Here is a 26,908-nt window from a genome sequence, read left to right as displayed (position 1 = left end):
TAAGTTTCATTCCCCACTCTTCTTTTGGCAAGATTTCCTCCTACGAACTTGCACAGCGAAGAGGAGGTCTTCAAGTTCATAAACTTTTTAAACAAACCCCAGAGACCAAGATTGCAAATACAGAGGCTGTTTAGCAGCAGCTCCCTTGAGTGTAAAAGATGAATTTTCTAAAAACCTCGTGGCAGACAGTTAAGTCCTAGCTGCATTTGCTCAGGGTCAGTTTGATATTTTTAGGGTATTTGTAACTCTGAGTCATTTGTCTAGAATTTTCTTCCCCTTTCCAAAAGGAAAAAAGAAAAAAGAAATCAATATACTCCCAGTGGTGTAAGGGAAAAAATAAAACTTACTTCTTAAGATTTTTTGGTAACAACAGGGATTTCCTTCCTCTTACTTAGCCAGGCCGACGGTGTACACCTTGAACCCTAGACAGGAGAAGGCTGAGCCAGGAAACGCCGGTAAAAGGCCAGCCTGATCCACACAGTATGGGTTTGTCAAGAGGAGGAGGGATGGAACCTACTTCCTGTGACCATTTTAACTGTACCAGAGAAACAACACTTGTAGTCATCACCAAGTTATGCTGTGTCAAAGCCGTGACACACTGTCCCTCCAGTCCTGAGAGAACGTTTATGGCCAGTTGGAGGAGGAAAAAACATGGAGCAGGGGATAGCATGGTTCTACGTGGTGGAATAATATGATGTGTGATTCAAATTTCGTTAGAAAAAGAAAGTGTGTTTCTGAAACACAAGCCACATACCTGCACTCTCGTACATGATTAGCACACACCAGGGCACACACAGGGGAGCATGTTTCACGTTCTTCTAAAGGATTTACAATCACATACTCCCAGTGCAGTTTTAAATACAATAAAGTTTTCAGTGTGACGATGTGGTTAAAATAACGGTTTGCAGCCGGGCGGCGCACGCCTTTAATCTCAGCACTTGGGAGGCAGAGGTAGGAGGATCTCTGTGAGTTCGAGGCCAGCCTGGTCTACTAGAGCGAGTTTCAGGACAGTCAGGGCTACACAGAAAAACCCTGTCCAGGAGGGGGTGGGAAGAGACAACAGTTCACAAGATGACAAGTGACTCCATCATCAAATCCTTAACTCTAAAAAGAGTAAGTCTACAGACAGGGTATAATACTTATATATTGTATAATAATGTATTCAGCCTATTACTGATTTTTGAATGACTGTGGCCTGACAATTTATCATACTCCCCCCCAATTACCTATAATATTTATCTTGATAAAAAATATTAGTTGGACAGGCATAATAATTGGTGTGCGTGTGTGTGTGTGTGTGTGTGTGTGTGTGTGTGAGAGAGAGAGAGAGAGAGAGAGAGAGAGAGAGAGAGAGAGAGAGAGAGAAAGAAAGTATTCACAAGCCAGAATTATGAATACAAAAATTTGAGATTAAAAGGGGAGGGGCGTGCTGACGAGATGGCTCAGTGGTTAAGAGCACTTTTGCTGTTTTGGAGAACCTGGTTCGATTCCCAGCACCTACATGGTGGCTCACAACCATTTATAACTACGTCCAGGGGATCTGATGCCCTCTGCCCACCTCTGCAGGAACCAGTCATTCACATGATGCACTGACACACATTCAGGCAAAACACTCACACATACAAGAATAAAAGAAAGACAAACATCAAAAGTGACTGGCAGCCGGGCGGTGGTGGCGCACGCCTTTAAGCCCAGCACTCGGGAGGCAGAGGCAGGCGGATCTCTGTGAGTTCGAGCCAGCTGGCTACAAGTGATCCAGGAAAGCGCAAAGCTACACAGAGAAACCCTGTCTGAAAAACCAAAAAAAAAAAAAAAAAAAAAAAAAGTGACTGGCACAAGCTTTGTTTAGCAACTGTTCTGAACAAGCCCCTTTCTGGGGGAATTCAGACACGAGACACAGCAGCTTTCATTTAGCGCTTACGCTCCGTGCTGCAGACACTCCAGGCTTCCCTCCTACAGTCCCTGATTCTTCACTACAACCCTGCGAAGACACAAAGACAACTTCTCCTTGCAGCAGAATCTGCATTCAGACTGCCTGGCTTCAGAGCCCAAAGTTAACTTCTTGAAAGAATGGGGTTTGTACAAGTGACGACTGATACTCTGAGACATGTCAAACCCAACCAATTCCTTATTGATTTTTTTAAGGCTAAGATTGTATGCCTTTCAGCACTGATATGTATTCTGCACTGTGTGAGGGATACTGTGGATTACAAGGTAGGCATGGTGATCCAGTGTCCTGTGACATTTCCTTATACATGGCATGCAGATGTTGAGAATGCTACCAGCTCCCTGGATCAAGCTGTCTGGATTTCCAGCCCACATACACAAACACCCTCATGGGGTAAATTCGTGACCCCATTCCTTTCTCATCAGATCTTGGTTACGATACTACGTGACGTGAGGTATGGACAGCCTTGAGGTTGCTCTTGTGTGCTCCGACTGTGGCTGCCACTGTGACTGCCACCTGCTCCCGAGAGGGTTTTCTCCTTTTGTTCCCAGCTGTCACAGAGCTCGTGTGAATTAGCTGATTAATTAGGTGTTCACTGCAGGGTCAGATCTACACACCGATGTGTGGAATGTCAGCGTGACTGGACACAGCCCAAAACACACTGTAGCACAGTCAAATAAAACTTCCCGGTCTCCATGCTCAGGAGGCCACACACGTTACTCCAGCAACACAGCAGGAAATTCTTGACAAGAATGGGAACTAGTAGCCCCAGTTTGGGGAGGAGGAAGGAAGGCTGGGAAGAACATGTCTTCACAATCCGCTCTGCCATCTGAGGTACTGAAGAAGTTTATTTTGACATCAACATCTGACATCATGATTTTTTTTTTTAAAGGATGAGGAGACAGACATGTAAGACTTCATGTTAGCCTACATATCAGTCTAATCCTGCTTATTATAAATGACTCCTCTGTATATTTATTAGTTATATGTACACACATATATAAAACTATAATATATATATATATATTAGAATTCTAAAAGGCAAACCTACATAAACATCAGTTGTCATGTGCTTTTTTTTTTTTTTTTTCACAATAAACACTGTCCTATAGCACAGATACTGAAAACTAATGCTCATTCAGGTTTGAAAGCATAAACCCAGGAAGATACAGAAAGGGAATATGTTAGTCTACTTTCATGGCTGTCCTTTCTGGATATAAAGGGGCCCATTGAGACGCCTATGGGTGCCTTAGTAAAAATCTATTCCCACATTTTCACACAAAAATGAACCTGATGAGCACCCTTCTCCCTAGGTACGGCTGGTTTCTGAGCACTACTCCATCAGGGAATGGAAGCCCAGGATTAGTAGGGAACTGTGCTAGAGACTAGGGAACTGTGCCCAGATTAGGGAACTGTGGGCTGTCAGAGACTTAGCAGGGAACTGTGTCCTGTCAGAGACTTAGTAGGGAACTGTGTTCTGTCAGAGACTTAGAGCACCAAGGCAAGTCATTTCATTGAGTCTCTTGGGGACAAGCTATCCCAGGGTGATTGCTCAATGACTAGTTTTAACTTAAAAACAGATGAGCAAGGATCTCAGTGAATGGGGAAGAAAGACGTGTATATGCCTATCAGCACGTGCAAAGGAAAAAGACCCATGGTCAGCTCTTGCTATGGGTCCCTTATCTCGAAAGCGTACCTTCCCTCCAGACACTTCACTCCCTGTCCCCGTAACTGGGAGCAAAGTCTCCATAGTACTTGCTACTTCCAGATCTAACACAACTCTCTTGTTTATTGCTTGGGACCTGGTGACCCCAGCAGGGAGGGACCCTGGTTGAACTCCGGAAAGTATCCTCAGAGCCTGTGCCTGTGCTGAGGTGAAGTGGTAATTCAAAGGTTATTTGCCATCTTAATAAGTCGATGAGGTGTCTACCCTCTCATAAAATGTTAACCCAGGACATCTTACTCTAGAATTTTTAATTGGTCATATACTGATAATTATGCATATAAACAATACAGGCATTTTTAAAGCAGTTCTGTATAAAATGAGCAAATATATAACCAGAAGACAGGCATGAGGCATCATATAAAGCCTCAGAGGACACCTCCAGGGTAGCCAGGCCTCACAGACTTGCTTTCCTGTGTTAGCCTGAAACCAGAGGCCAGAGGAGGGAGCTATGAGATACTGAGGCTGGGCAAGGCTGCTTATGTATCTCAGCTCTTGGTTTGTCTTCAACTCATTACCATCCTAAAGCTTTCCCAAGATTCCAAAATATGGTTCCAACAGTTAAAAAATAAACAGAACAAAACAAAAAAACCATTACATCCTAGAGAGACATGCCCCCTGTCTTTCCTTCTATAGTTTGAATGTGTCCCCAACAATTCATGAGGTGGAAAATGTAGCCCTCATGGACTGATGTCACTATCCTGGGAATGGGTATATTATTGTTCAGTCTCGCCGTATGATACATTCTTTGCTATGACAGAGCAAGAGAAGACCTGGCTGAAATTTGGTGCCATGCTTTGGACTTCCTACTCTCCACAGCCTTGAGCTACACAAACATCTATTCTTTTATAAGTTTCCCCATGTCCTCATGCTCAGGTGCCTGGGGGTGGGGGGAACCACCTACCTGTGCTTTTACCCAGCCTGGTTTTCTGGAAGTCACTGTTCCTGAGCTCTTCCGTGCCTGCAGACTTCATGACGGAATTGATGGAGGACAGGGTGCTGATGAGCTGTGAATTGAGGGAGCCGATCTGCGAATTAGGCTCCCCAAAAGCCTCTGCCAGTTCGCTGTAGTTCTCAGCCAGCAACGTCTGTTGCTCGGCCAGCAGCTTCTGCACGCGCTCAATGTAGTGATCCAAACCGGTCACCACCCCAGACGCAAGCTGAGGCTGAGGAAGATCCTCCACAAGGTCCCCTACAGACTCGCTCCCAACTCCTACGCTCCTCCTGCTGCCCATCAGGCCCACCGTCAACTGTGGAGGCCCACAAGCTATGGTCCTCATCTTGAGACCAACTAGATAGTTGTCGTGAATACTGATCTGTCCCACACCTGACTCTTTGGTCTTCACCACAGATGGCTTGTCAAACCCGGAACTGCCAGACAGCACCGTCCCCACGCCAACAGAGCGAGTCTTAGTGGAGGGGTTGACGTCTTTGACACGGCCTTCTCCTATGGCCACCGTTCGCATCTCCACAGTCTGGGTGCTGGTCTGCTTGTCCAGAGTGCTGAGGAAAGTGTTGGTGCAGGACTCCACGAGGGTGGCCGCCTCCGTGTTAGTGCACTGGTCCGCCTGCTCCAGAGTTGTGCTGGTGTGTTGGTTTGTGGTGTGAGGCACCGCCATGACAGCAGCTTCCTCCCGGCCTACCGCCTCTGTGTTCATGCTTCGGGACGCGCACTCCTTGGGAAGGCAGACAATCACATCAACAGAACAGTCTCCACAACCAATGGAGCGCACGTCTGTGAGGTCCAAGTTTGTCTTGAGGAGTGTCAGGTCGCTCCCAGAAGCCTCTGTGTTGCTGCCCGTTTCACAGACACTGACTTCCACACCCACACTCCGGTCACAAGTCTCAACAGACTTCCCGACGCATCGGTCATGCGTCTCCACTCTCTCCTTCACGACCCACCAATTCATAGGCAGCTCGGGCCCCACGACTTGATTCCTGCGGTCAGGCTGGCAGGAGATGCCTACACTACTTGTCTGCACGGAGGTCCCAACGCACGAATCCGTTGTGTCCACGTGACTGCCAACCATTTGGTCTCTGGTTGGCACGAGCGCCTCCACCAACTTGCTGCAGACCAGCGGCTGGGCCATCGTGGCCTTGTCAACTTTCTTCCTGGACCCAGCCGCCTGCAGCTCTTGCTTTAGCTTAGTCATCTCCCGATCATGGGTGGTCTCTTTAAGCTGTACTTCCAGGCGGTAAATCTTCTCCTTTAAGGCCTCTATGGTCTGCTGCTGCAGCTCAATCTCTTTGTCAGCTTCAGTGATCACCCCGAGCATGGCTTCCGTCACGCTGATACCAAAATTCCTTGTCTCGGTCACCGTCCCTACAGCCGTATCCCTGCAGGACCTGAAGTCTCTGTGGTAAACCACAACGTCATTCATGTTCTCGTCGCTACCCACAGCCACAGACTTGCACTCCCGAGACGGGCACTGTCCATTCTCCGGGAGCTCTGGCGCGGCCTCACAGCTGCTGTCCTGAATCTTCTGCTCCAGTGCCTGCATGTCAGCCGTGAGCTGCCGGAACTCCTTGATCCTCTGTGTGCTCTGCTGCACGCTCTCCATCTCTTCCTCCTCGTAGTCGATGTACAACTCCCCGCCGCCTCTCCGGGTCCGGGAAAGCAGTTCCAGCTGGGAGGCATTACCCGCGCTGTAGGAACGCTTCCTCACACCACACACTTCGTTCTGGGATGCAGCCCTCTGGTTCTTCAGCTGCGAGGCCAACTGCCTTTTCTCTTCTTGCAAAACAGAGATCTTGACCTGGAGCACGGGGATGGTCCTCACCTGCTCCTCAAGTTCCTTCAGGCGTTTTAAGGCGATGGCCATCTGTTCTCGAATATGCTGCAGGTGCATGGGGCTCACGTTGGTGACAGGGGTGGAGATCCCTGAACTCAGTGGGCTGTGGCGGATGGAGCTTCCCATGGAGGAAGTGGTCGCCGTTGCTGGGACGTAGCTACCATAATCCCCATTGCCTTGGTATCCGTTCTGAAACTGGTGCATGGCAGAATTGTGGTTCCCAGAACCCATAAAGGATGGGAGGGAGCTCGTGGAGCCCATGCCTCCGAAACTGGCCAGCCTGGGCCTTCTGAACTCACCGGGTGCCATCTGCATGGTGACTCTCTCCTGTTCGAGTCTTCTCCGGGTCTCCATCAACGTCTTGGTGACATGAAGGTTGTGCTTTGGGAGCTGAGGGGAAGGAGGGGGCAGCAGCTGTCGATTTTCTGGGATGGTGAAAGTGGGTGAGGTCTCTAGTGGGGCAGGTGGCCGTGGGATTGGGGTTGATGTCACGTGGCTCCTGGCTAGGAGGAAGCTGGGACACTGCTTGCTGTCATCACTGTTGGAGGATGACAGGGATTCAGTGGAAGTCCACACACCTTGATGACCAGGTGTGGCCCTGACTTCTGGACATGGCGCAGACGGTTTTCGCCTCTTCTGGATGTTCACTTTCTTGATAGTGTTCCCCTTCTGTATGTCATCCACGTATTTGACGAAATCTAAGTCGAGCTGGAAACCGTAAGGGGTTTCCACAAAATATGGGTCTTTCTGCTCCTTGTTATGGTCTCCATTCAGAACTTCATCCGTTTTTTCTAAGAGAGAGAAGAAAACATGATAATACATTGCATTACATATTTTGATAAGAACAGTTATTTGTGAGTGCAGCACACGCTAGTCTGACTTAAGAGTTGACAGTCCTCGTTTCTGGACCTCAACTCTCTGAATGAAAATGGAGACACTGACCATCGTATCGGCACAAGTCTATGATCCCAGCTACTGGAGAGACGGAGGCAAAAGGATTCCAAGTTCAAGGCCAATCTGGTCAACTGAGAGAGAGACCTTATTTCAACATAAAACGTGGATGTAGCTCAATAGTAGAGCAATTTATAGTACTAACCCCCCCCCCCAAATAAATAAAAGGACAATTCAGGTATTCAGCTCCTGACATTATGAAACAATGGTCTCGAGAGCCAAGCACATACTGGTACAAAGAGCCTGACACCCCGGTCATGTAGATTTCACTTGTCCTCTACAGTTCTTTGAAGGAAAAGAGGGCAGTTTTTAAGAGTCCTATCTTATGCAGTCCACTAAGTCACAAAATGCACTAAGTCAGCAGAGAAAAAGAGAGGGTCAGCCGGGTGGTGGTGGCGCACACCTTTAATCCCAGCACTTGGGAGGCAGAGGACAGCAGATCTCTGTGAGTTCGAGGCCAGCCTGGTCTACAAAGTGAGTTCCAGGAAAGGCGCAAAGCTACAAAGAGAAACCCTGTCTCGAAAAAAATAAAAAATATAAAAATAAAAAAAAGAGAGGGTCACAGCAGATGCATGTTTCCAGGGATGTCAGTGTGTGTGTGTGTGTGTGTGTGTGTGTGTGTGTGTCTGTCTGTCTGTCTGTCTGTCTGTCTGTCTGCAGGTTTGGCAGTCTTTTCTTGCCAGTGGCCAAGAGCCATCTAGTGTCTCTCTCCACATGATTCCATTTTGCCCCGAACCCTTCCTGCTTCCGATCTGGGGACACAGGACAGAGAGTGAATTCTCTGGTGGCCTGGGTGCAAGGCCACGGTCAGAGGACAGACTTTCACCTGCTGCTTACTTTCTTTCCCTACTCAAAACCCTCTGCCAACTGGAGGAAAGTTTTCTCCACTCTACCGTCTTTTGCTTTCTGACACAACATTTACCACCTCACCAACACCTGGTTTTGTAGTCACAAGCAACCCAAACAGGTCCAAAGAGGGACGGAAGTGAGGGCAAACCAAACTCCAACTTCAGGGTCATGTGGTATTCAGTAAATGCTACTTCTGGCTAAACCAAACATAAAAAAGGAAACACAGGAACTTTTCAAAGCCCAGGCTTGGTTGCTGATCTGAGCCTTGCATTTCCAATTTAAAAGCAAGGTCGTTTTGTTTAAACTGTAGGATTAGGTCATTTGTTTTTCTACAGCCACACAGACATGGCCTGTGTTTTTAGGTCTAAGGAACGACCAAAAGCTAGGAGTGAAAATGAGAGCCATCTGTCCCCCTGCCCCAGTCCTGGTCATCCCCCTGCCTACACTATTGTCAGACCCAAGGATGGGAAGCAATCTTAGGCTGCTGCCTGCCCTCCTGGTCTCCAACACTGCTCCACATTACAGCTGATGCCGAAAGCTTGGAATGTTCTCCCCCCAACACACACACACACATTTCTCTCTCTTTTGAAACTCTGGAAAGTTCAAAAAGATTGCCAAATGGGACTAAAAATGGGCACACATTCTTTATATCTCAATTTCAAACAATATTAAGATAAGAATACTTGGCTAACCTGTGGCATGAGTTCTAGGGTTCAACCATTCCATATACATACAAGCTTTCCATATACACACATAATCCCCACACCCAAGCTACTGGCTGCCGCCGCCACCGGCCCCGTATTAAAACTGCTTAGAGCAAAAGTTAAGGAATTCTCTTTCAAATAAGTGCCCCAGCATGAGCTGACCCAGAGCGCCAGTGCTTGGAAATCCGAGCTCACGCTAACACAAAGTATCTTCCTCTCTCTCTCTTTCCCAGCTTCCAACTCCACAGGACAGTGCGCTAGCTCAAAATATGCAGCCAGACCTGTTTCCAGAACTATCTGAAGTTCCAAAGGAAGCAGGGAGAAAAGGAAAGCCCAGGGTGTCTGGCGCACACGCGGGGGGTTGGGGTGGGGTGGGGCAAGGGACACACTCACCCGCGGTATGGTGCTGGGCAGGGTGGGGATGGTGGGGGCGGCACTCAGGGTCCCGTGAGGAGGGAGCCGGAGCCATCTGCAGGTCACCCTCACCCCTAAGCACTTGGCCTAGCTCCCCTCGGCTCACCCCAGCCCACAGGCCCACCCTTCCCCAGTTCACCTACCCCAGGCGCAGGTCCACAGCAAGACAGCCTCCGGCCGCAGCACCCCAGGCCTGGATTCCGCTCCTCTCCACTTAAGGCAACGCCTGTCAACTCTCGCACACACCTCCCAGGCCCGCAGGGACACCATAGGCCCAGCCTACACCAATGAGGGCTCCCCGCGTCCCGCCAGGCACACTCAGCAGTCCGGCATCCCCCTGCTGTCTTAATGAAAACAGGAAGCCGCCTTCTTCGGAAAACCGGCGCTCGCGCGGCGGCGCAGCTTTGCCAGGAGCCCAAATAAAGCCGGCAATGTGAGCCTCTCCACCGAGGGCTCAGGCTGCCCCTGGGGCCAGACACTTCATCAAAGAGTCTGTGTTCTGGAGGCAGGCCTAGCAAACTCAGCCCGGGTCACCTGAGGAAGGGCAGGGCCACAATTGGCCACTGTTCCCGAGCACTGAAGGGCACTTCTTAGCATAGCTCCTGACAGGTGACCGGTGGCCAACAGCTCCCTCCAACAGCTGAGCCCTGGCTCTGAACCTTAAAGTGAATTAATGAAACAGGCCCCTTTATCCGCTGTAAACAAAGCAGGGCATTCCTGCAGGAATATCACAGAGAGGCTTTAGAAAGAAAAAGTCAATCATGTCTGAGGCGGTGGCCGCTGGCATGACTTCTAGGTTTTTCTTAATGATGTTCCCACTGCGGCATTTTCAGCAGGAAAAGTGAAATTGGTGTCAGGTTTCAGACTCCCTCCCCACCCCGCCCAGCTCACTTTTCCGAAAAACTTAACTGGCCTATATTTAGCTACTTCCCAAGCTCAGCGAATAGAGATAACCAAAGGTCTGGGTCATTCTGAATTACCCCCAAGTGACAGTTTGGACTTCTCGCCCTGGAAGTCAGGGGCAGTGAGAATTTAACCACAGCAGACTTCTTTCCCAAGCACTGCTGAATCTCAAATATTGAAAGGACCCTGGAGACGGTATCTCCTTCTCAAGCAATAAAAATGAAACTAAAAACCCAGACAGAGCAGATAGAAAAACATCCCCCAAACCAAACAAACAAACAAACAAACAAACGTTCTCAAAGTATCATCTGTACCAAGTATTCTACTCTTACATTGAAATATCCAGTCTCACTTCAATATTTTTTATTTAATTAACTTAATATTGGTTTTTTGAGACAGAATCTCATTAGATACCCCTGGTTACCTAAGAACTAGCTATGTAGACCAGGCTACCCTTCAATGAGATCCACCTGCCTCTACCTCCCAAGTGTTTGGAAAAGAGGTGTGGCCACCACACCCAGGACACAATCTCACTATTTTTTATCTCCTGATTTCCAGTGTCCTTACACAAGCATCTGCTGACATGCCTATGACCCATACTTAATTCTCAATTTTTCTGTACAATTCTCAATTTTTCTGTACAAACGTATGTCTTAACCTCCCCCCCTTCTATCAACATCCTCAGAACAATAGATTGAATTTTCAAAAACGTAACTTTACACCACATAACAAGATGGTTAGGAGCAAAGCAGACATTTAAAACCCCTTTAATGGTTATTTTTAGGGTGTGGAACTAGGGGTGACATATACTTTGTGCTTTACAAATCTTTATGCCAAAACTACCACAGAAGTCACTATTTCAACAGGAATGTACAATCTAAGTATGCTCAAGTGTGAACGTGGCAAAGGTAGACAGTTAAACCTCTTCCACAATAGAATTAACTTATTTTTAGATGAGTAAATCTAAAGCCAGTATTTCCCCCAATCTCCTTTTACTGTTAGTGTGGCCATACGAAGACAGTTCATGAAACAATTCCTAACCCCACCCGAACCGTCCTCAAGAGACCCAGGAATAATCTTTCTTTTCTTCATTCCTTCCTCCAGTGCGGGTATGATGCTAAGATCACTAGCTGATAACTTGAGTTCACACCTGGGGGTAGGGGAACCATGTGTTAGAAGGAATCTGGGTCTCAGGTGGCTCTGTGCATCAAAGCTAGTATTAAAACTCTTGAAGCGCCTAACCCTCTGTACTACTGTGGGAGAGAAATAAACTTTAGAGTGAACCCCGAATTCTAAGAGATACAGCGGTTTCTATCCTATATCCACGTCTCATCCGTACCCAACCCCCAAACTGTGAGCTATATATATCTTAAAAAGAAGAAAATGCTAAGTAACTAAACTGAGGAGGTATTACAACATTAAAGCTTTTATTATGAAAATTGGTAAATTCAAGAATAAGGAAGTACAAAACAATCTCCATAGCTGAGTTATAAAGAGACTTTTGAGCTGTCTCAAAAACCTTTTTTAGACTAACAGAAATATGTCTGCTTTCACATGGCCAGAACTCCAATTGGTTTTGTGGAATTCTGCAGTCAACAGCTCCCGACCATTCTGGAACTGGAGGGCTGCCCAGGTGTTTACGAGAATTTTCTGAATGTTTGGGAATGCAGTACTGAAGTCAGACTACCCCTAACTCCCCTCTGCCTTCATTATACAACTTTTATTGAAAACTTACTGGGTGCAGAAAAAAAATGATCCTATTCTGTTGAAAGAGTAGAAGAAACATTTGTGAGAAATAAAATGAGATGTAGGCTTGCTGGGGCAATGAATACACACGACACAGGTTGAAGTTAGCTACAAAGGTACTCTGTGGACAAGCCAGACCACGGTACGTGAGCAAGCGGCTGAAACAGAACGGGCTGCCCAAGGACCGGGTTTGGAAGAACAGGTAAGTGTGGATAAGAACACAAGGGAAGAGGGGCAGGGCTGGGTCTGTGAGAGCGGCCTCAAGGCAGGTGAGACAGGCCCTGGTCCCGGGTCCAAGAGCAGGGCACTCTGGCCCCTGTATTATTTAACCACCAACTAGGGGATGAAGGTTTAAAAAACATCAGCAAAGACGTCCTTGACAGCTACGGAGAGACTGGACTGAGTCAGGCAAGAAGAGCTTAAATTCAGAGGACAAGTTTCAGTGGTTTGAGGGCTTTCTTTTGTGAAAGACAGTCTTATCATGTATCTCTCTGGCTGACCTGGAATTCGTTACATAAGCCAGGCTGGCTTTGAACTCTCAGAGATTTGCCTGCTGTTGCCTCCCAAGTGCTGGGTTTAAAGGAGTGTGAGCATTATACGTGACAACAATTATTAGGTCTTAATAGCCACTGGGAAGTTTAGAGCCAAGAAGACAGGTATTTGTATGTGTGACTTATAGTCAATATTGAGGCTAAAGGCTTATTAAAATCTATCATCCATTCATCTTGACCACATAACACTTTCTGCTGTAGGAATTAGGGATATAATGTAAATGAAAGAAACAACACTCTTATGTGGCTCACAGTCCAGTGCCGATAGGGCACACAGGAAAAAAAAAAAATAGATGAGATGCTAAGCAGGAGTGAATGTCACCCCAGCCCTGGCACCAGTGTGCCTGGGTGACTGGGTGGCTTGCTAACAGTGGGCTGCACAGCCTGGGCCAGCACCCTTCCTGAGCTGGTGTCACGCCTGAAAAATCAAAGGTCACAGAGACCTTTCTCCTCCTCTCTCTACCCAGTCTGCCGGGCTGCAATTAGGGGTAACCACAAACTAACGTGACGGCCACCCTCAGAGAAAACTCCCCAAGTCCAGGAGAGATTCCCATGAGTTCAGAGGGAAATCAAAACCCACAGTTGGTGATAAGGCTTTTCTTTATGTGCATATTTACCTTCCCCAAAAGGCCCAACTGTGGCTTCAAGAACAGTGCAATATTTTCCTGTGGTTCTCCTCCATGCACTAGTGAATCTGAGATACAGAAATGTTAAAATTCATTCCAGCGAGGGCCAGAATGTGTTCTTTATTCGATTTTAACTTTTTAAACAAACTAAACTCACTGTCAAAATAATATTCCATTTGGGAAGACCTAAACATGACTCTCTTCACCAGGAAGCCGCAGCTTAGATAGCAGTTAACCGGTGTGGGAGTCCGACCTGCCAGCGGCTCTCAGCTCAGCTCTCTTCTCCCTGGTGACCTCTGGTAACGTCACAGGTAGTGAAAAGTGCTACGGCTGGTGAGTGGCTTGGTGAGTAGAGCCCAGAGGTGGTGCTGAATGCCTGGTCTGCCCCCTCTCCCAAGACAGTCTTTCAGCCCCCCCCCCACACACACAGAGCAAAATAGCTTCATACAGCAACATCTGGGCTGTGGCCTTTTAGCCCTCCATTTCTCAATGAGACTATAACTCTATGTGCCAGGGACAGGGTGATATTTTTTAAAAAACAGGGTCTTGCTATGTAGTCCTAGAGCACGGATCTTGTTCTGCAGGCCTCAAACTTAGTTCTCCTGCCTCTGCCTTGTGAGTGGTGGTATTATAAGATCTGTACCACCATCCCTCACTGCCCATTCACTGTAAAGTACCATGGGCTGGCTTTGTGGTGACATTCTCACACGTGGGTGCCGTGTACTTCAGGCACACTCACACCCCCATGCTGTCTTACGCCTGTCTCCTCCTCAAGCTCCCTTTTCTAACGAGTTCCTGTTGTACTTTCATGTCTTTTTCTTTTTAAATTTAGATCCTGTGTATGACAGAAAATAGGCAATATTTATCTTTCTGAGAAAATGCCACTTTTGAGTAAGAAACACTCATCATTTTTCTACCATAACGAGCGATTCTTTATTATGAACAAAAAGCTCTAGACATTTCCAAAATAATGCGCCCTGGACTTTTAACTGGACAAGGCTCTGATATTATTACTCTATTTGTCGGACTACAATGACCTCTTTGTTCCGCTGCCCACTCTAAGCCAATTACTGAGGACGCCATGAAGAATAATTATACCCGTGTGCCACAACCTCACACATTGTTAACGTGTTTTTACTCATCTGACACTCTCACGGACTGCTGAAACTAAAGAGTTAATTCCCACCACAGCATTGTCGTCTCTCACAGGAAGCACAGGGACCTGGCCTAGGAGCATGGCATCACCACAGAGTCCCACATCTACAAGTGGCCGAGTGCAGTACGCTGCTGTGGGGAGCATCCCGGAGGACCCCGGCCATGGCCTGGAGGCAGGAAAGAAAGTCGTGAGGGTGAACAGGAGGGAGGGAGACCAGGCTCATGAGGTGAATTCTGCAGCATTTGAAGGTGTCTGAGCTAGCAAGGCAGCTCCTCTGGGAAGGGACAGTGGTACAGAGAGAAAGCAGGAAGTGGATCAGCTGGACCGTGCCCTTCAGAACAGGTCTAGCAGGAAACGCTCCGAAGACACTGAGCACTAAGCTTTCCTATCCAAGCACCTTCCCTCCCAATACCAAATCTACACAGAAAACCACAAGAGAGATGCCACTAACGTGAGTATTCTGCATTCTGCCCAAAAGGAAAATATGGCAGGAAGGCACTTTCTTGCACTTCTCCAACAATTACTTTGTTTTATTTACTTTTTTTTTTTTTTGCTTCTTGAGACAGTCTTGTTATGTTGCATCCCAGGCTGACTTCAGACTCAAGATCTGCCTGAGCTGCCCACGCGCTGGACAGAGTTAGCTGCTTCCAAACCGGCTCTTTTCCTCCCAGCTAAAACCCATTCATTGATTCAGCCACTCAAAAGGGTGCTAGGCTCCCTCTGAAGAGAGCGCATTTCTTTCTCCTGGGAGTGGAGACTGCCTGTCTTAATCTTGCCAATACCTCTCTGCAGCTATTCTAAACGGCTGTCCAAACACTTGTGCAAATAAAACAAGAAAGTGAAAGGGTATTTCAAAAGCTTTAAGGGCCGGACCCACTGACACTGTATGTAGCAAAACAGCAACTTCACGGCCCGCTTTGGCCAGAGCGCTAGGTCCTTCTTTCTTCAGCTCTTTAGATCTCACCCACATGTTTGTCAGCTCTGTCTGTCACAGCTGCACACCATCCCTGCACACGATCCCTACACGAGCCTTCCTTTCTACACCAGTTCCACATTCCCAGGTTCCCTCCTGGGAGTGCTCCCACACTCCACAGGGGGAGCCCCGTCTTAGGAGGATGACGGATTTAGATGATCACTTAGTAAGTCTTTAGGAAGAACCCAACATGTGGCAAGCCGCTCAGTGCTGACCAGAACAGCCATGGAGGGAACCTGCCCAGAAAATGTACAAACTACAGGAGACAGCCGTGTGCATATGCAGATTGGCAACTGCCTTAGCAAATGCCGTGGAGGTGAAACCAGGGCCCTCACACAGGAGGGAGGGTGGGGGAAGGGGTAGGCACTTGAGAGGTCTGCTGGGCAGCCTACTGGGGGCATAGGGGGAGGGAAGAGGCACGCGCTAGCAGAGGAGGGAAAGACCAGTTTTGGATCCTGAAGTGCATCTTGAAGCTATTGGGGGTTTTAAACAAGGGAGTAAAATGGTCCATTTACATTTTAATAAGATTTCTCTGGCTAGTTGAAGGATTATATATTAAAATTCCCTTCTCCGTCTTCTGGTAGGCTTCCAAGGACTGTTTGTGCAAATTTTCTCTTCAGTCTCACAAGTGAGTATTTGTCTACTTAACAAGATAGACCATCAGCACGGCGTGCCATTAAACTATCCAAACCTGCACTCCATATTTGGGCAGTCGGGCCTCGTGTCTGGGTGTCCATCTTTCCACCTCTCCACCCTGTATTTAGGAGGAAACTGTGAAGTCCCGACAATGCCAGCCCCTGTAGGCTGAGCTGGAGACCAGACACCAGGACCAAGGCTGTGCCAGGCTCTATCTGCTGCCCCATTCTGCTACTAAAAAGGAAAATATTTTTTGACAGCCAATGACTCACAGTGGAGAGAAATGGTGGGGGAGGGGTTTCCTCTTCTGGAGGTCATTGAGCGACAATAAATCTAGTCTGTGAAGGACAGAGGTGGCGTGAGTAATGCCAGGAAGCAGGCGGAAGACGTTTAGGGAATCCGCGTTCTGACTGAGCACCGAGGGGAGGAATACGGACTTAACTACACCCTGCGAGTCTGGGAGCGAGCAGCAAGATTCAAAGTGTCAACCACAAGGCTGACCTGGCAGCCAGCAGGAGCTTCTGTTCCTTTAACCCCTTCCTTGACTTTAATTTCTCCACCCATCCGTGACTAGTTGCTGAGGGAAAACTCAACAACTCAGAGAGGGTCTAGGGAGACTTAAGCAATGCTCCCCTCCCCCAGATTCAAAACATTTACCCACCAGAAGCCTCAAAGCTGGGTTTGGGGTTGGCTTGCCTTATGTCCTGAATGCTCCTGTCGGCCTAGGTCTTCCTGTGGCTGACACTGGCTGAGGAAGGCATCTCGAACCCATGTTAACCCCACTGCCTGTCAGTCACTGCTCTCAACTTCCACCCCAGCGTTAGCCGCTTCAAACCAGTGCCGGTGGTCTCCTTGGCTCAGGGACTCTTCCGGGATCCCACTGGCCACTTGGATAATTTGGGCATCAAAATAATATAATTAATGATAATAACCAACTGATAAGTATCTGTGAGTAGTCCATAATGCTAGAGAAGAGTGCCAGCTAATGACCACGGTGAGGATTATGGGAACAGAAAATTACCATACAGCAACCATCCCCGTGGTGGCTGATGGAGACAGGAATGGCTGGGGAGGCTGGTGGATGGAATACTTCCTACCAAAGATGAGAAGACTGCTGTGGTCTCAGAAAACCTCATGACAAAACCGATGGTTCCAGTGAGGAAGCCAATGGTGAACTACGCTGGCATCCTGCCCCTGTAAGATGCACTGAGATAGAGGAGTCACTTTTGCCAAGTGAGATGCAGACTGGAGTCTAGAAACATCCGTGGGTCCCACCTGAAGGACAACTCTACAGTGCCAAAGGACTTTCGTCTGGGAATCCTCCAAGTCACAAAGAAAGGAAACATAACTGACAGAGACTGGATTACTTAACGAGATAAATTTCAATTCCTTCCTTCTTTCCTCCTGTCATCCCTCTGACCCTTCCTTTCCACTTATTTGCTTATTTATAAATTTTTTTAAATGTATTCTGTATACAGTGTTCTGCCTGCATGTGTCCCTGCAGGCCAGCAGAGGGCGCCAGATCTCATCACAGATGGTTGTGAGCCACCATGTGGCTGCTGGGAATTGAACTCAGTACCTCTGGAAGAGCAGCCAGGGCTCTGAGCCTCTGAGCCATCTCTCCAGCCCCCCTTTCCACTTTAAAGGTACACGAAGGCAGCCAGTCAGCCATCATGGAGCCAGGCCAGGCCCCCGACGATGTCTGTTTTACAGACTTAGCAGTCAGTCTGCTCTCTGGTGCTGCTTATTTGAGGATGCTCCCTTACTTTGAGGTAGTTTTGAAAACATACGCGGCATCTGACTCAATTCTGGAGGTTGATGTGTCCCATTACAAAAACATCACCCGGAGTTCCTGTCTGCGTGTTGCGTCTTCCACGGCTGAGCCTCAATCCAGCACTTCCCGCGTTTCTATCCGCTCACCTCAGCGTACTAACATAGTCGTCCCTATCTGTGGCTTCTCCCTCCATCGAGCACACACTTACCCAGACTCTCCCATCTGTCAACACCAGCTGTGCTGTCCTTCAGAGCCTACGCCACAGGGCTCCTCTTCCTCAAAGCCCCAACCACCCACACCTTAGCTGCTCTGTTCAGGGCAGAGCTGGGCACCTTGTCCTCACCATGTTCCTGAGGCCTTTGCCATATGCAATGTCCTGTGTCATGGTTAGCAGGCCCCTGGCTCACCTCCACCCTCAACTGTAAATGTTTAGGAAGGTGGGAACTGAACAGAATATGTATTTTGCAATCCTTCAGTGCCTCCTAGCTGGCCTGGTGCTTAGCCTACCACCTGCTTAGTATATGTTGGCACCAAAGCCTCACATCCGGGCATCTACTGATGAATAAGTGCGGTGGGGGAGGAGATGGCATAGTAAAAGCAGGTAAGCTGGGGCAGACTGCCCATGCTACTTGCTAGCTATTGGCAAGTTAGATTATCCTCCAACTGTATAATCAGGAAAATAGGCACCTGGATCAGTGCTGGGAGGGTGGGCAGGGAGGCTGGGGGTCTGTGCTACTATTACCAGGCCACTAACAGCCTGCTAACCCAGAAATTATACAAGACTCTGCCTCGAATTCTGTCAGGGCCTCATGAAGTTGGGGGCTTAAGGTTATGTGTGATACTTGTTCAAAATCAAGGGGAGGAATCTGCTAACCTTTATCTTGAGTCCTGTGTTTGGTGAGCCCCGAGGCGGGGTAGGCATGAACACATGTACATGCCGGGGCGAGGGCTGGGTGCTGGGGGATTTATTAAGGCAACTCCACGTAGTTAAAAGGGGGGTTTATTTTGGGGTAACTTACAACAAGTAAAGGGATAGGTTACAGGGTCGGTGAGAGGTGTAGTGCAGTCCAGTGGTGTTCTCTGGAGAACTCTGCTCGGTCTACATCCGGCATCCAGGATCACCAGGAACCACGGGCGCCAGCACATCCAAATCTCAGGTCTTAAGGGCTCCTGTCTCGGTCCTGCCTCAGGGGCAGGGCCATAGATAGGCGTGACAGATACTGGAAGCCTCACTGGGGGTAGTACTTCCAGGTCAAAGTTCAAACAGCTACCCACTACAGCCGGTGCTGGTAGAAAGAAGGGAGGCCTGGACCAGCACCAGTAACACCCAGGAAGGAAGGAAGACAGAAGTGGACAAACATCCTCACTTTTCAAAGTACGTCGGGCCGAGGTAAAATGCATTCTTCCTGCAGAGAGGGGTGTGCAGTGACCATCAGGAGAACTCACATATGGAGAGGAGGGGTCTCTGGGGAGGTCCCCAGAGCAGGGGGCACCTCAACACTGCAAGAGGGTGCCTGAGAACCACCCAGTATATTTCCACGGTGGTCATCCCAGCAGGGCCTTCCTAAGCTGCGGGAAGGTACAGTTTTTGTTCTGTTGAACAAGGGCATGCGATATAAATGGTTCTTTATTCGTAGTCAAGCAGTGGGCAACAAGAACCCATGACTAACAAAACAAAAAAACAAAAACAAAACAGAAACCCCAGCAGTGATAATTTAACGTGCCAAATGGGTCCACTAGAATCCATGATTTCCACAGCTGCTGTCGACTGCACTCGACACAAAAATTCCCTATCAGGGCATGCTAGTGATCAAATGAAAGTAGAAATTAATTGCAGAGGCTGTCAGGTGAGCTCCAGCAGGGCCCGTGGCTTGCTCTCTGTGGGGCCTGTTCACAGGTACCTTTCCAGTTGCCTCCTGGCCGGCAAGACTGAGCGCCCCACCCCCTCTTCCATTGGCAGTGTCCTTGGTTACACCCTGCACATGACTTAAGAGGTCAGAGGCCAGGCAACGGTCATTAGGGGAAGGAGCGTGGAAAAGGTCAGCCGCTGTTCCTGGGAACAAACTAGCGTATGTCTTATCAAAGGGTCCGCTGGACCAGGGAGGTGCAGGAGGAGGCAGGTGTCACATGGCTGGCACAATCGTCCTTTGATCCATTGTTCAGAGTCAACAACAGATGCACCAGTCTTTATCAATAACCTACAAGCATCTCACCAGCCCGACCCATGCCGCTTGCTCTCTAGCTAATGTTCACTATCTAGTTAGAATATTGGCACTGAATCAGCCCAGCTTCATCTCCCACACACAGAAGGGGGCTGCTTCTCCACCTTTATTCAGGAATTCCATGCTGGGCTAGAGAGATGGCTCAGTGGTTAAGAGCACTGGCTGCTCTTGGAGAGGATCTAGGTTTGATTCCCAGCACCCATTTTACAGCTCCAGGAAATCCTGTCCTTTCTTCTGACCTCCTCAGGCATCAGGCACACACATAGTAACAGATACACACATGCAAAATACCCATACCCATAAAATAAAACAAGCAGAAAACCCAAACCAAAAACCAAACCACACAAGAAACATTTTTAAGCTCTATACAGCAGAGCTTTAATCCCAGCACTCTGGGGCAGGGACAGAGAGATCTCTGTGAGTTTGAAGCCAGCATGGTCTAGATATATTGAATCCCAGGCCAGCAAGGGCTACATCGTGAAGCCCTGTCCCCCCAAGAAACACAAAAAGAATTCTGTGTGACTTTGAGCATAAATAGGAAACAGGCCAGGTGACAAGGACAGTTCTGTGAAAAGCAGACAAGGTGCCCAGGCCGAGACGAATAGAGAGGGCACCAGCTACACTTTCGGGGATGTGTGGGAGAACTCTTGCCGGAACCCCAGCCCTTCCAGAGCTGACACAGGAAACGGAACCAGACTCAATCTGTCCCGGGCAACTCACTCCCTGGAGAATACAGAAGTGTGGGCTGGAGAGGTGGCTCATCAGTTAAGACTACTTGGTGTCTCGCAGAGGACCTGTAGCAATTCCTCCAGGTCCTTGTGTCCAAAGGCTAGTTCCACACGTAGACAGTACTCGGGCTCAGTTCGCCCCCACGCCTTAAGCATTTCTAGGGACTGGGTTATTTCTTTACTTTTTGTTTGTTTGTTTTGGAGACAGTTTCTCTCGAGAGCTCATTTCTCAGCTCTGACACAGCGGCTTGACTAACGACCTGTCACTCTAGGTCCAGGGGATCCAACGCCCTCTTTTGGCCTCCGTGGGCACCAGGCCATGCACATGGTGCACATACATACGCAGAGTTAAAACACTCACACACATAAAATAAATAACTCTTTACAAAGAAAAGAAAAACACGTGAGAACAAATGTCCAAAGAGGGCTTGATTAGCAACAACACAAGGGAGATCCTGGACTCTTAAGTAAAGCAAGAACCCAGAAACTCGAGCTTTCACATCTGTGTGAAATTGTCCCTAGTGCTACAATGACATCTTTGTGCCAAAGCCACGGGCTAAAGGGAAAGTTTTCACTGAACCCGGAGGCAAGCGCCGAGTTATTTTTTCCAGCCTGTCATGAAGGCAAATATTTTTCATAACACACAGAGCTCCACTTTGTGTCGCAGCCGCCCCCACCCACATGTCACGTTCCCCTGTCTTTTTTTTTTTTTGACATTCCTACTTAGCCACCCAGGGACACAAAAGCTGTCATTTTCAACAAGGCAGGAAGTCTCAGCAAACTTCCCTCAGCATTAAAGAGACTCCACACACTCCCAGGCACAGAGCCCAGGAGCCATGGCAGAGCATTTATTTATACCCATTTTGGAATTTCCTGACCAGCTAACAGCCACAGCGTCGAATTCCATGACACGGAGCTCCATGAGACAGCAAAATCACCAATGAATGAAACTGTGTAGCACGGATCTTAACCGAAAAACAGGCCAAGATGCTCCCCCCCCCCCCCCCACGCCACCCCAACTCTTTAACAAGTCATACCCCCCCCCCAACGCTGTACTAGAAATGGAGTTTCTTAACTGCGGGAAGAGAGCATGCAGCCAAGGTTCTGTCTCTCTTTTCTCTTCCCCAGCTCTCTAGCCAGAGGGAGAAAGGTCCCTTGTTATAATCTGAGTTAGGGGGCAGCAGCTGGCTTGGGAAGGAAGTGATGAGGTCTAATGCTGCCCAGGGCTGGGCTGGAGACTTCCTGAGGATATTCTGTTAGTCCTGAAATTCACCACTTTGGCCAAACTTAAGCAAGCTTTTGTTAAAATGTTAAATACTGACTGAGATGAAATTTGGTCAGGACCGCTCCTGGAAACTTTCCAGCTGTGTGTCCTCAAGACACACAGGTGGGGGGTTATATGGACAAAAGCCATAGGCCACCATACTTTCCCACGAGGCTGTGTTGTTATTTTCCAAGAACTACAACTCCCAGAATCCCAGGAAGTTACCTGATCATTGGGCAGGTGTTATCTTTCAAGAACTACAACTCCCAGAATCTCAGGAAGTCACTTGATCTTTGGGCAGGTGTTATCTTTCAAGAACTACAACTCCCAGAATCCCAAGAAGCTACCTGGTCTTTGGGCAGGTGGAGCTTACAGGTTAACTTCGGGTCTAACAATTCTTGTTTAGTGCAACTTGGAATCCAAAGGCTAAAAACACCATTTGTAAACCACAGCCCTCCCCCATCATGCTCTGTGACCCCCCCCCCCCGCAACACACAACCTAGATGACATGAATTTTAAAGGCTGAGAATTAATTCCGGGACATGGACATTCTTTTTGCTGAGGTGGCATCAATGGACGTGCTTTTGCTTCTGTTTTTAAAAATGAGTAAATTTGTGTCCCTGAAATGATTTAAGTTCATCACTTCAAGGGAAGAAGAAAGGAAGCGAGGGAGGAAGGGAGAGAGGAGAGAGGAAGAAGGAAGGAAGGAAGAAGGAAGGAAGGAAGGAGGGAGGGAGGGAGGGAGGAGGGAAGGAGGGAAGGAGGAGGGAAGGAGGGAAGGAGGGAAGGAGGGAGGGAGGAAGGAAGAAAACAGAAGAAAGAAGGAGGAGGAGGAGGAGGAGGAGGAGGAAGAACCCCCACGTGTATCAACCAAAGCCTATAGCGTAGATGTGGCCCTGTGGAAGACTTGCTGAATTCCATCAGAGCACAAACAAGAGAAGCCAGTTCCAAGCAAGACCCCAGAGATCAGCCATGATTGGGGCGGCTGCAAGGGAAGAGGTGAGGCTTGAGAATTCACAGGCCATGTCCAGTTTCTCTGCTCATCTCAGGCCCCCACGCCTGCCCACCTCCTACCCCCAGGCCCAGCCTTTTGCCTTGTCCACCCTCTTTCTAGCCGTGACCACACTGTGGGCTTTGTGTCTGCTCAACCTCCTGGCATTCACTCTTTCTGTGAGGAGCTAAACCCTATTTGATATTTCAAGTTACTTTACTTACCACCTCCCTTAGGTAAGAGTTTAGGGGAGCCTCTTCATTTCACCCCACCCCTACCTGCAGTTTTGGACTAAGAAAAAAAAATGACGGCAAAGTGACAGCCGTCAAATGTGAAGTTAGTCATCCATCCTCAGGGCCCAGTTTTAAAAGATGCCCATCGCTGTAAATGCTTTTAGCATTTGCTCCCCACAGAGAAATTGGTTTCTGTTTTTTTTTTTTTTTTGAATAAAATTCTGTATTATAATGACATTACTTTAGCCAAAGCTAAGTATCGCTATCACAAAGCCTGTTACTGAGAGTTAAACTAAGGGGCTGACGAGGTGGTTGAGAGCATTGGCTGCACTCTTAAGGCTTGATCCCCAGCACCGACCCTGTGTGGCTCACAACTGTCTGTACCTCCAGTTCCCAGGAGATCCAACACCCTCTTCTGGTCTCCTTGGGTATTTCACATACATGGGTGCACATACATGCAGGCAAAACACCTATATACATACAACAGAACAATTTAACTAGGGAAAACATCCGAATATGGTGTTTCTTGATCCCATGAAAGCATTTGGCTACATTTTTATCAATACTCATTGTGCTCCAGGAAGGATATGATTTAGTATAGAAAGCAGTGGGCGCTATTTGGCTTCTGTGGCCGGTGTCTGACGCTGTGCAGAGTCACCTATGTGCATCTCCATGAATTCTGTCTGGCGGGGCAAGAGTTATTGTATGCAAATGAATGTCTGGTCTTTTGTCAGAGGATGACAGAGGCTGGGAAGGGAAACTCCTGAGACTGAGTTGCACTCACCTGGAAACCATCAGTCACAAAGGTTCCCACCGCACAGAATGAAAGGACCATTTTCTTCACCCTCTTCAGATAGAGGAAGCAAGAAGGCAAAGAGCTGAGGGAGGAGAGGATTCTCTGAGGCTGCTTCTCTGAGGGGTGGGGAGGAGCCAGGAAAAGGGACTCCCGAGAAGAAGGACACTGGCTGCTGACGCCAGGCTACTGTGGCGGCAAGGGGCTAACTTTACACCAGGGCAGGGGCTTCAGAGCTCTGCAATTACAGGTTGACACCTCCAGCCCCTCGGCTCTGCCACACCATGGTACTGCCACACCAAGGCTGTCTCCTGGTAGTCTACCCCTCATCAAAGCCAAGAGTGAAGCTGAGTGCTAATGTGATCCCATGGTGGACGCCTCCGGATGCTTGTCCCATGCGGTGACCTCCCTCCCCTCTCCTATGCCCCTTCCGGCTTAAGCACGTCACAGAGCCCTCCCGGCCCCACCCTACAGCAGGAACAAATGTACTAGCTGTCATTCCTGCAACAGCCTGCCCACATGCTTCCCACCTCTGCCCACCGCCCACCCTGTCACTCTGCCGTCATTCACCCGGAGCTGAAGTACCTTTCCAAGGGCTTCCCCAACGCATGACCTCATCCATCTTCACAGCAGCCCTACAAAGCAGGTGTGACCATCTCCACATTTCACAGATGGGCTTGTGTCACGCACACACAGTACCCTTCCACTGAGCCTTGACACTATATTGTACTGCCCAGCCAGACATACTCCATCCTGCAGCTTTTATGGAGGCAAAGAGGGTCTGGGAAAGGGGGCTGGCACTTCAGAAACATGGGGAGGATTAAATACAGGCAGGTTTCTGCAAAGAAATTTCCTTCCAATTTCAGAAAAAAAAATTCTGATCTAATACAGCCACAAAACTAAATATTAATCCCTCCTCCATCACATTATTAATTAAATATTAATTTTCCACCACAAAAAAAATCCTTGATCTCAAGAGTTTAACTGAGGAAAAGCATCTGGATGTAGTGTCTTGATGCTGTACAAACGTTCTGCTAAAGTTTGGCTTGATGATACTGTGTTTGGAAATGATATTTTAGGGACTTGCATCTATTCTTTCCTCTCTGAGTGAGGGTCACAGCTCATTTTTCTCTGGAAAATCTCTTCTCATTTCCAAGGGCCAGCCAAAACCTCAGCTCTGGGGGCCAGGAGTGTAGCCCAGTGGTTGGAGGTCTTGCCGAGAATGCCCAAGGCTCTGGGTTCAATCCCTAGCACTGAAAATAAATGCAACCCTCCTCTCTGTCGTGGCTAGATTTTATGTCAACTTGACACAAGTGTCACTGGACAGGAAGGAACTTCAGTTGAGAAAATGCCTCCATAAGATCAGACTGTACGCTAGCTTGTGAGGCATTTTCTTAATTAGTGATTGATGGGGGAGAGTCCAGTTCATTGTGAGTGGGGCTGCCCCTGGGCTGGTGGTCCTGGGTTCTGTAAGAAGGCAGGCTGAGTAGTCATGGGAGCAAGCCAGTAAGCAGCACCCTCCATGGCCTCTGCATCAGCTCCTGCCCCAGGTTCCTGCCCTGTTTGAGTTCCTGTTCTGACTTCCTTCAGTGATTAACTATTTATTACCCATAAGTGTAAGCGAAATAAAAGTCCTTTCTCTCCAAGTTGCTTTTGGTCACGATGTTTCATTACAGCAACAGAAACTCTCTCACCATCCTGCAGTGCCCTCTGAGGTCGGTCCTCATCCCCTTATCCGCCTCTCCCACCACGGCACCCAGAGCAGTGTGTCCCCACTCCATCAGGGCATACCCCTTACATCCTCTCTCTATAAATCAGAGAGAGCTCTGTCCTCTCCATCATAGACAGGGCTGTGTCCTCGGCTGTCAGGTGTGTGTACAGACCAAGTTCAACTCCAGCCCTTCTCAGGGAGCAAAACTCAAAAGAGTATTTATTTCATTTCAAGGTGTCTGTGAACATGCCAAGGACTCAGCCCATGCCCTCATTTCACAGCCAGACAGGACTCTGGGCACAAAGAGGTGACAGTCACTGACTTTCACTCTGTCATTCCAGGAGCTGGCACCAAGTTTGGAACCTCCCAGAAGCTCCCAGCCCCTGGACACTAACAAGCTACCTCAGGCTGTTGTTAGATGCCGACCTCCACACCCACCGTGAATCAGACCTCTTGGGGCCTGGCCCAACGTGGGCACCGGCAGTTTCAAAGCTGCCCCAAGGATTCTGTCCTGCTGCCAAGAGTGAGAACCATGCAAAGTTCTTTTTGGCTTCGGGATTAGTGCCGGGTTAACACACCCCTTAAACAACGCAAGCACCCTCATGGTACCTGAACTGAAAGGAAAGGGGTGTTAAGGATGTTGGGGGACCCAGAGAGAACTTGTTTCTTTCTTTAGTGACTTTGCCCACTGGGACATCCATGTTCAGTGTTGCCATAGCGCCTGATTTTTATTTATTTATTTTTGGTCCCCAAAGAAGCTAAAGCAATTGGTATCTATACAAAATGAATTAATTAAAAATATCCAGGCAATGAGCTCAAATGAAAACAATGGGTTGGAGAAACAGAACATGGACTCTGCCACCACGTGTCCTAGGCAAGGACACCTGATACCCCTCTGTTCCAATGTCATTCCTATTTCTATCACTTTCCTTTTCTTATCTTTCTTGCCCCCTCTGGTTTCATGAAGCCCTGGCTGTCCATGAACTACACAGCCGAAGATGACCTTGAACTTCTGATCTTGTTTATAGGCACAGCACCATCATGCCTGGTACTGTGCTAGGCTTTGTACATGCTAGGCAAGCATGCTACCAACTGGGACCTACACCCCCACCTAACCCCGCCCAAAGCCTCCTTTTTTTTATTTGATGGTGATTTTCCTCTTATAAACCCACTGAAGGAAAAAAAAATACATATAACTCAAGTTTTAAAAAGATTTAATT

General features: G+C 48.3%; 1 protein-coding gene across 9 annotated transcripts in view; it reads right to left on the bottom strand.

Annotated features, from left to right (window-relative positions):
* Positions 1-26,908, bottom strand: part of Kank1 (KN motif and ankyrin repeat domains 1) — a 211,645-nt gene that overhangs the window by 19,594 nt on the left and 165,143 nt on the right. For 7 of the 9 annotated variants that reach the window (XM_037205399.1, XM_037205395.1, XM_037205410.1 and 4 more), the window contains one exon: positions 4,576-7,254. In XM_037205399.1, the coding sequence (XP_037061294.1) occupies positions 4,576-7,254 (2,679 nt within the window). Of the gene's footprint in view, positions 1-4,575; positions 7,255-9,524; positions 9,904-26,908 lie in introns of those variants that run through there. The other 2 variants (XM_028894178.2, XM_028894169.2) reach the window with 2 other exon arrangements.

Source organism: Peromyscus leucopus, chromosome 1, assembly GCF_004664715.2.
Source record: "Peromyscus leucopus breed LL Stock chromosome 1, UCI_PerLeu_2.1, whole genome shotgun sequence".
NCBI lineage: Eukaryota > Metazoa > Chordata > Mammalia > Rodentia > Cricetidae > Peromyscus > Peromyscus leucopus.
The sequence above is the reverse complement of the archived record's forward strand: the minus strand, read 5'-3'. Positions and strand labels throughout refer to the sequence as shown.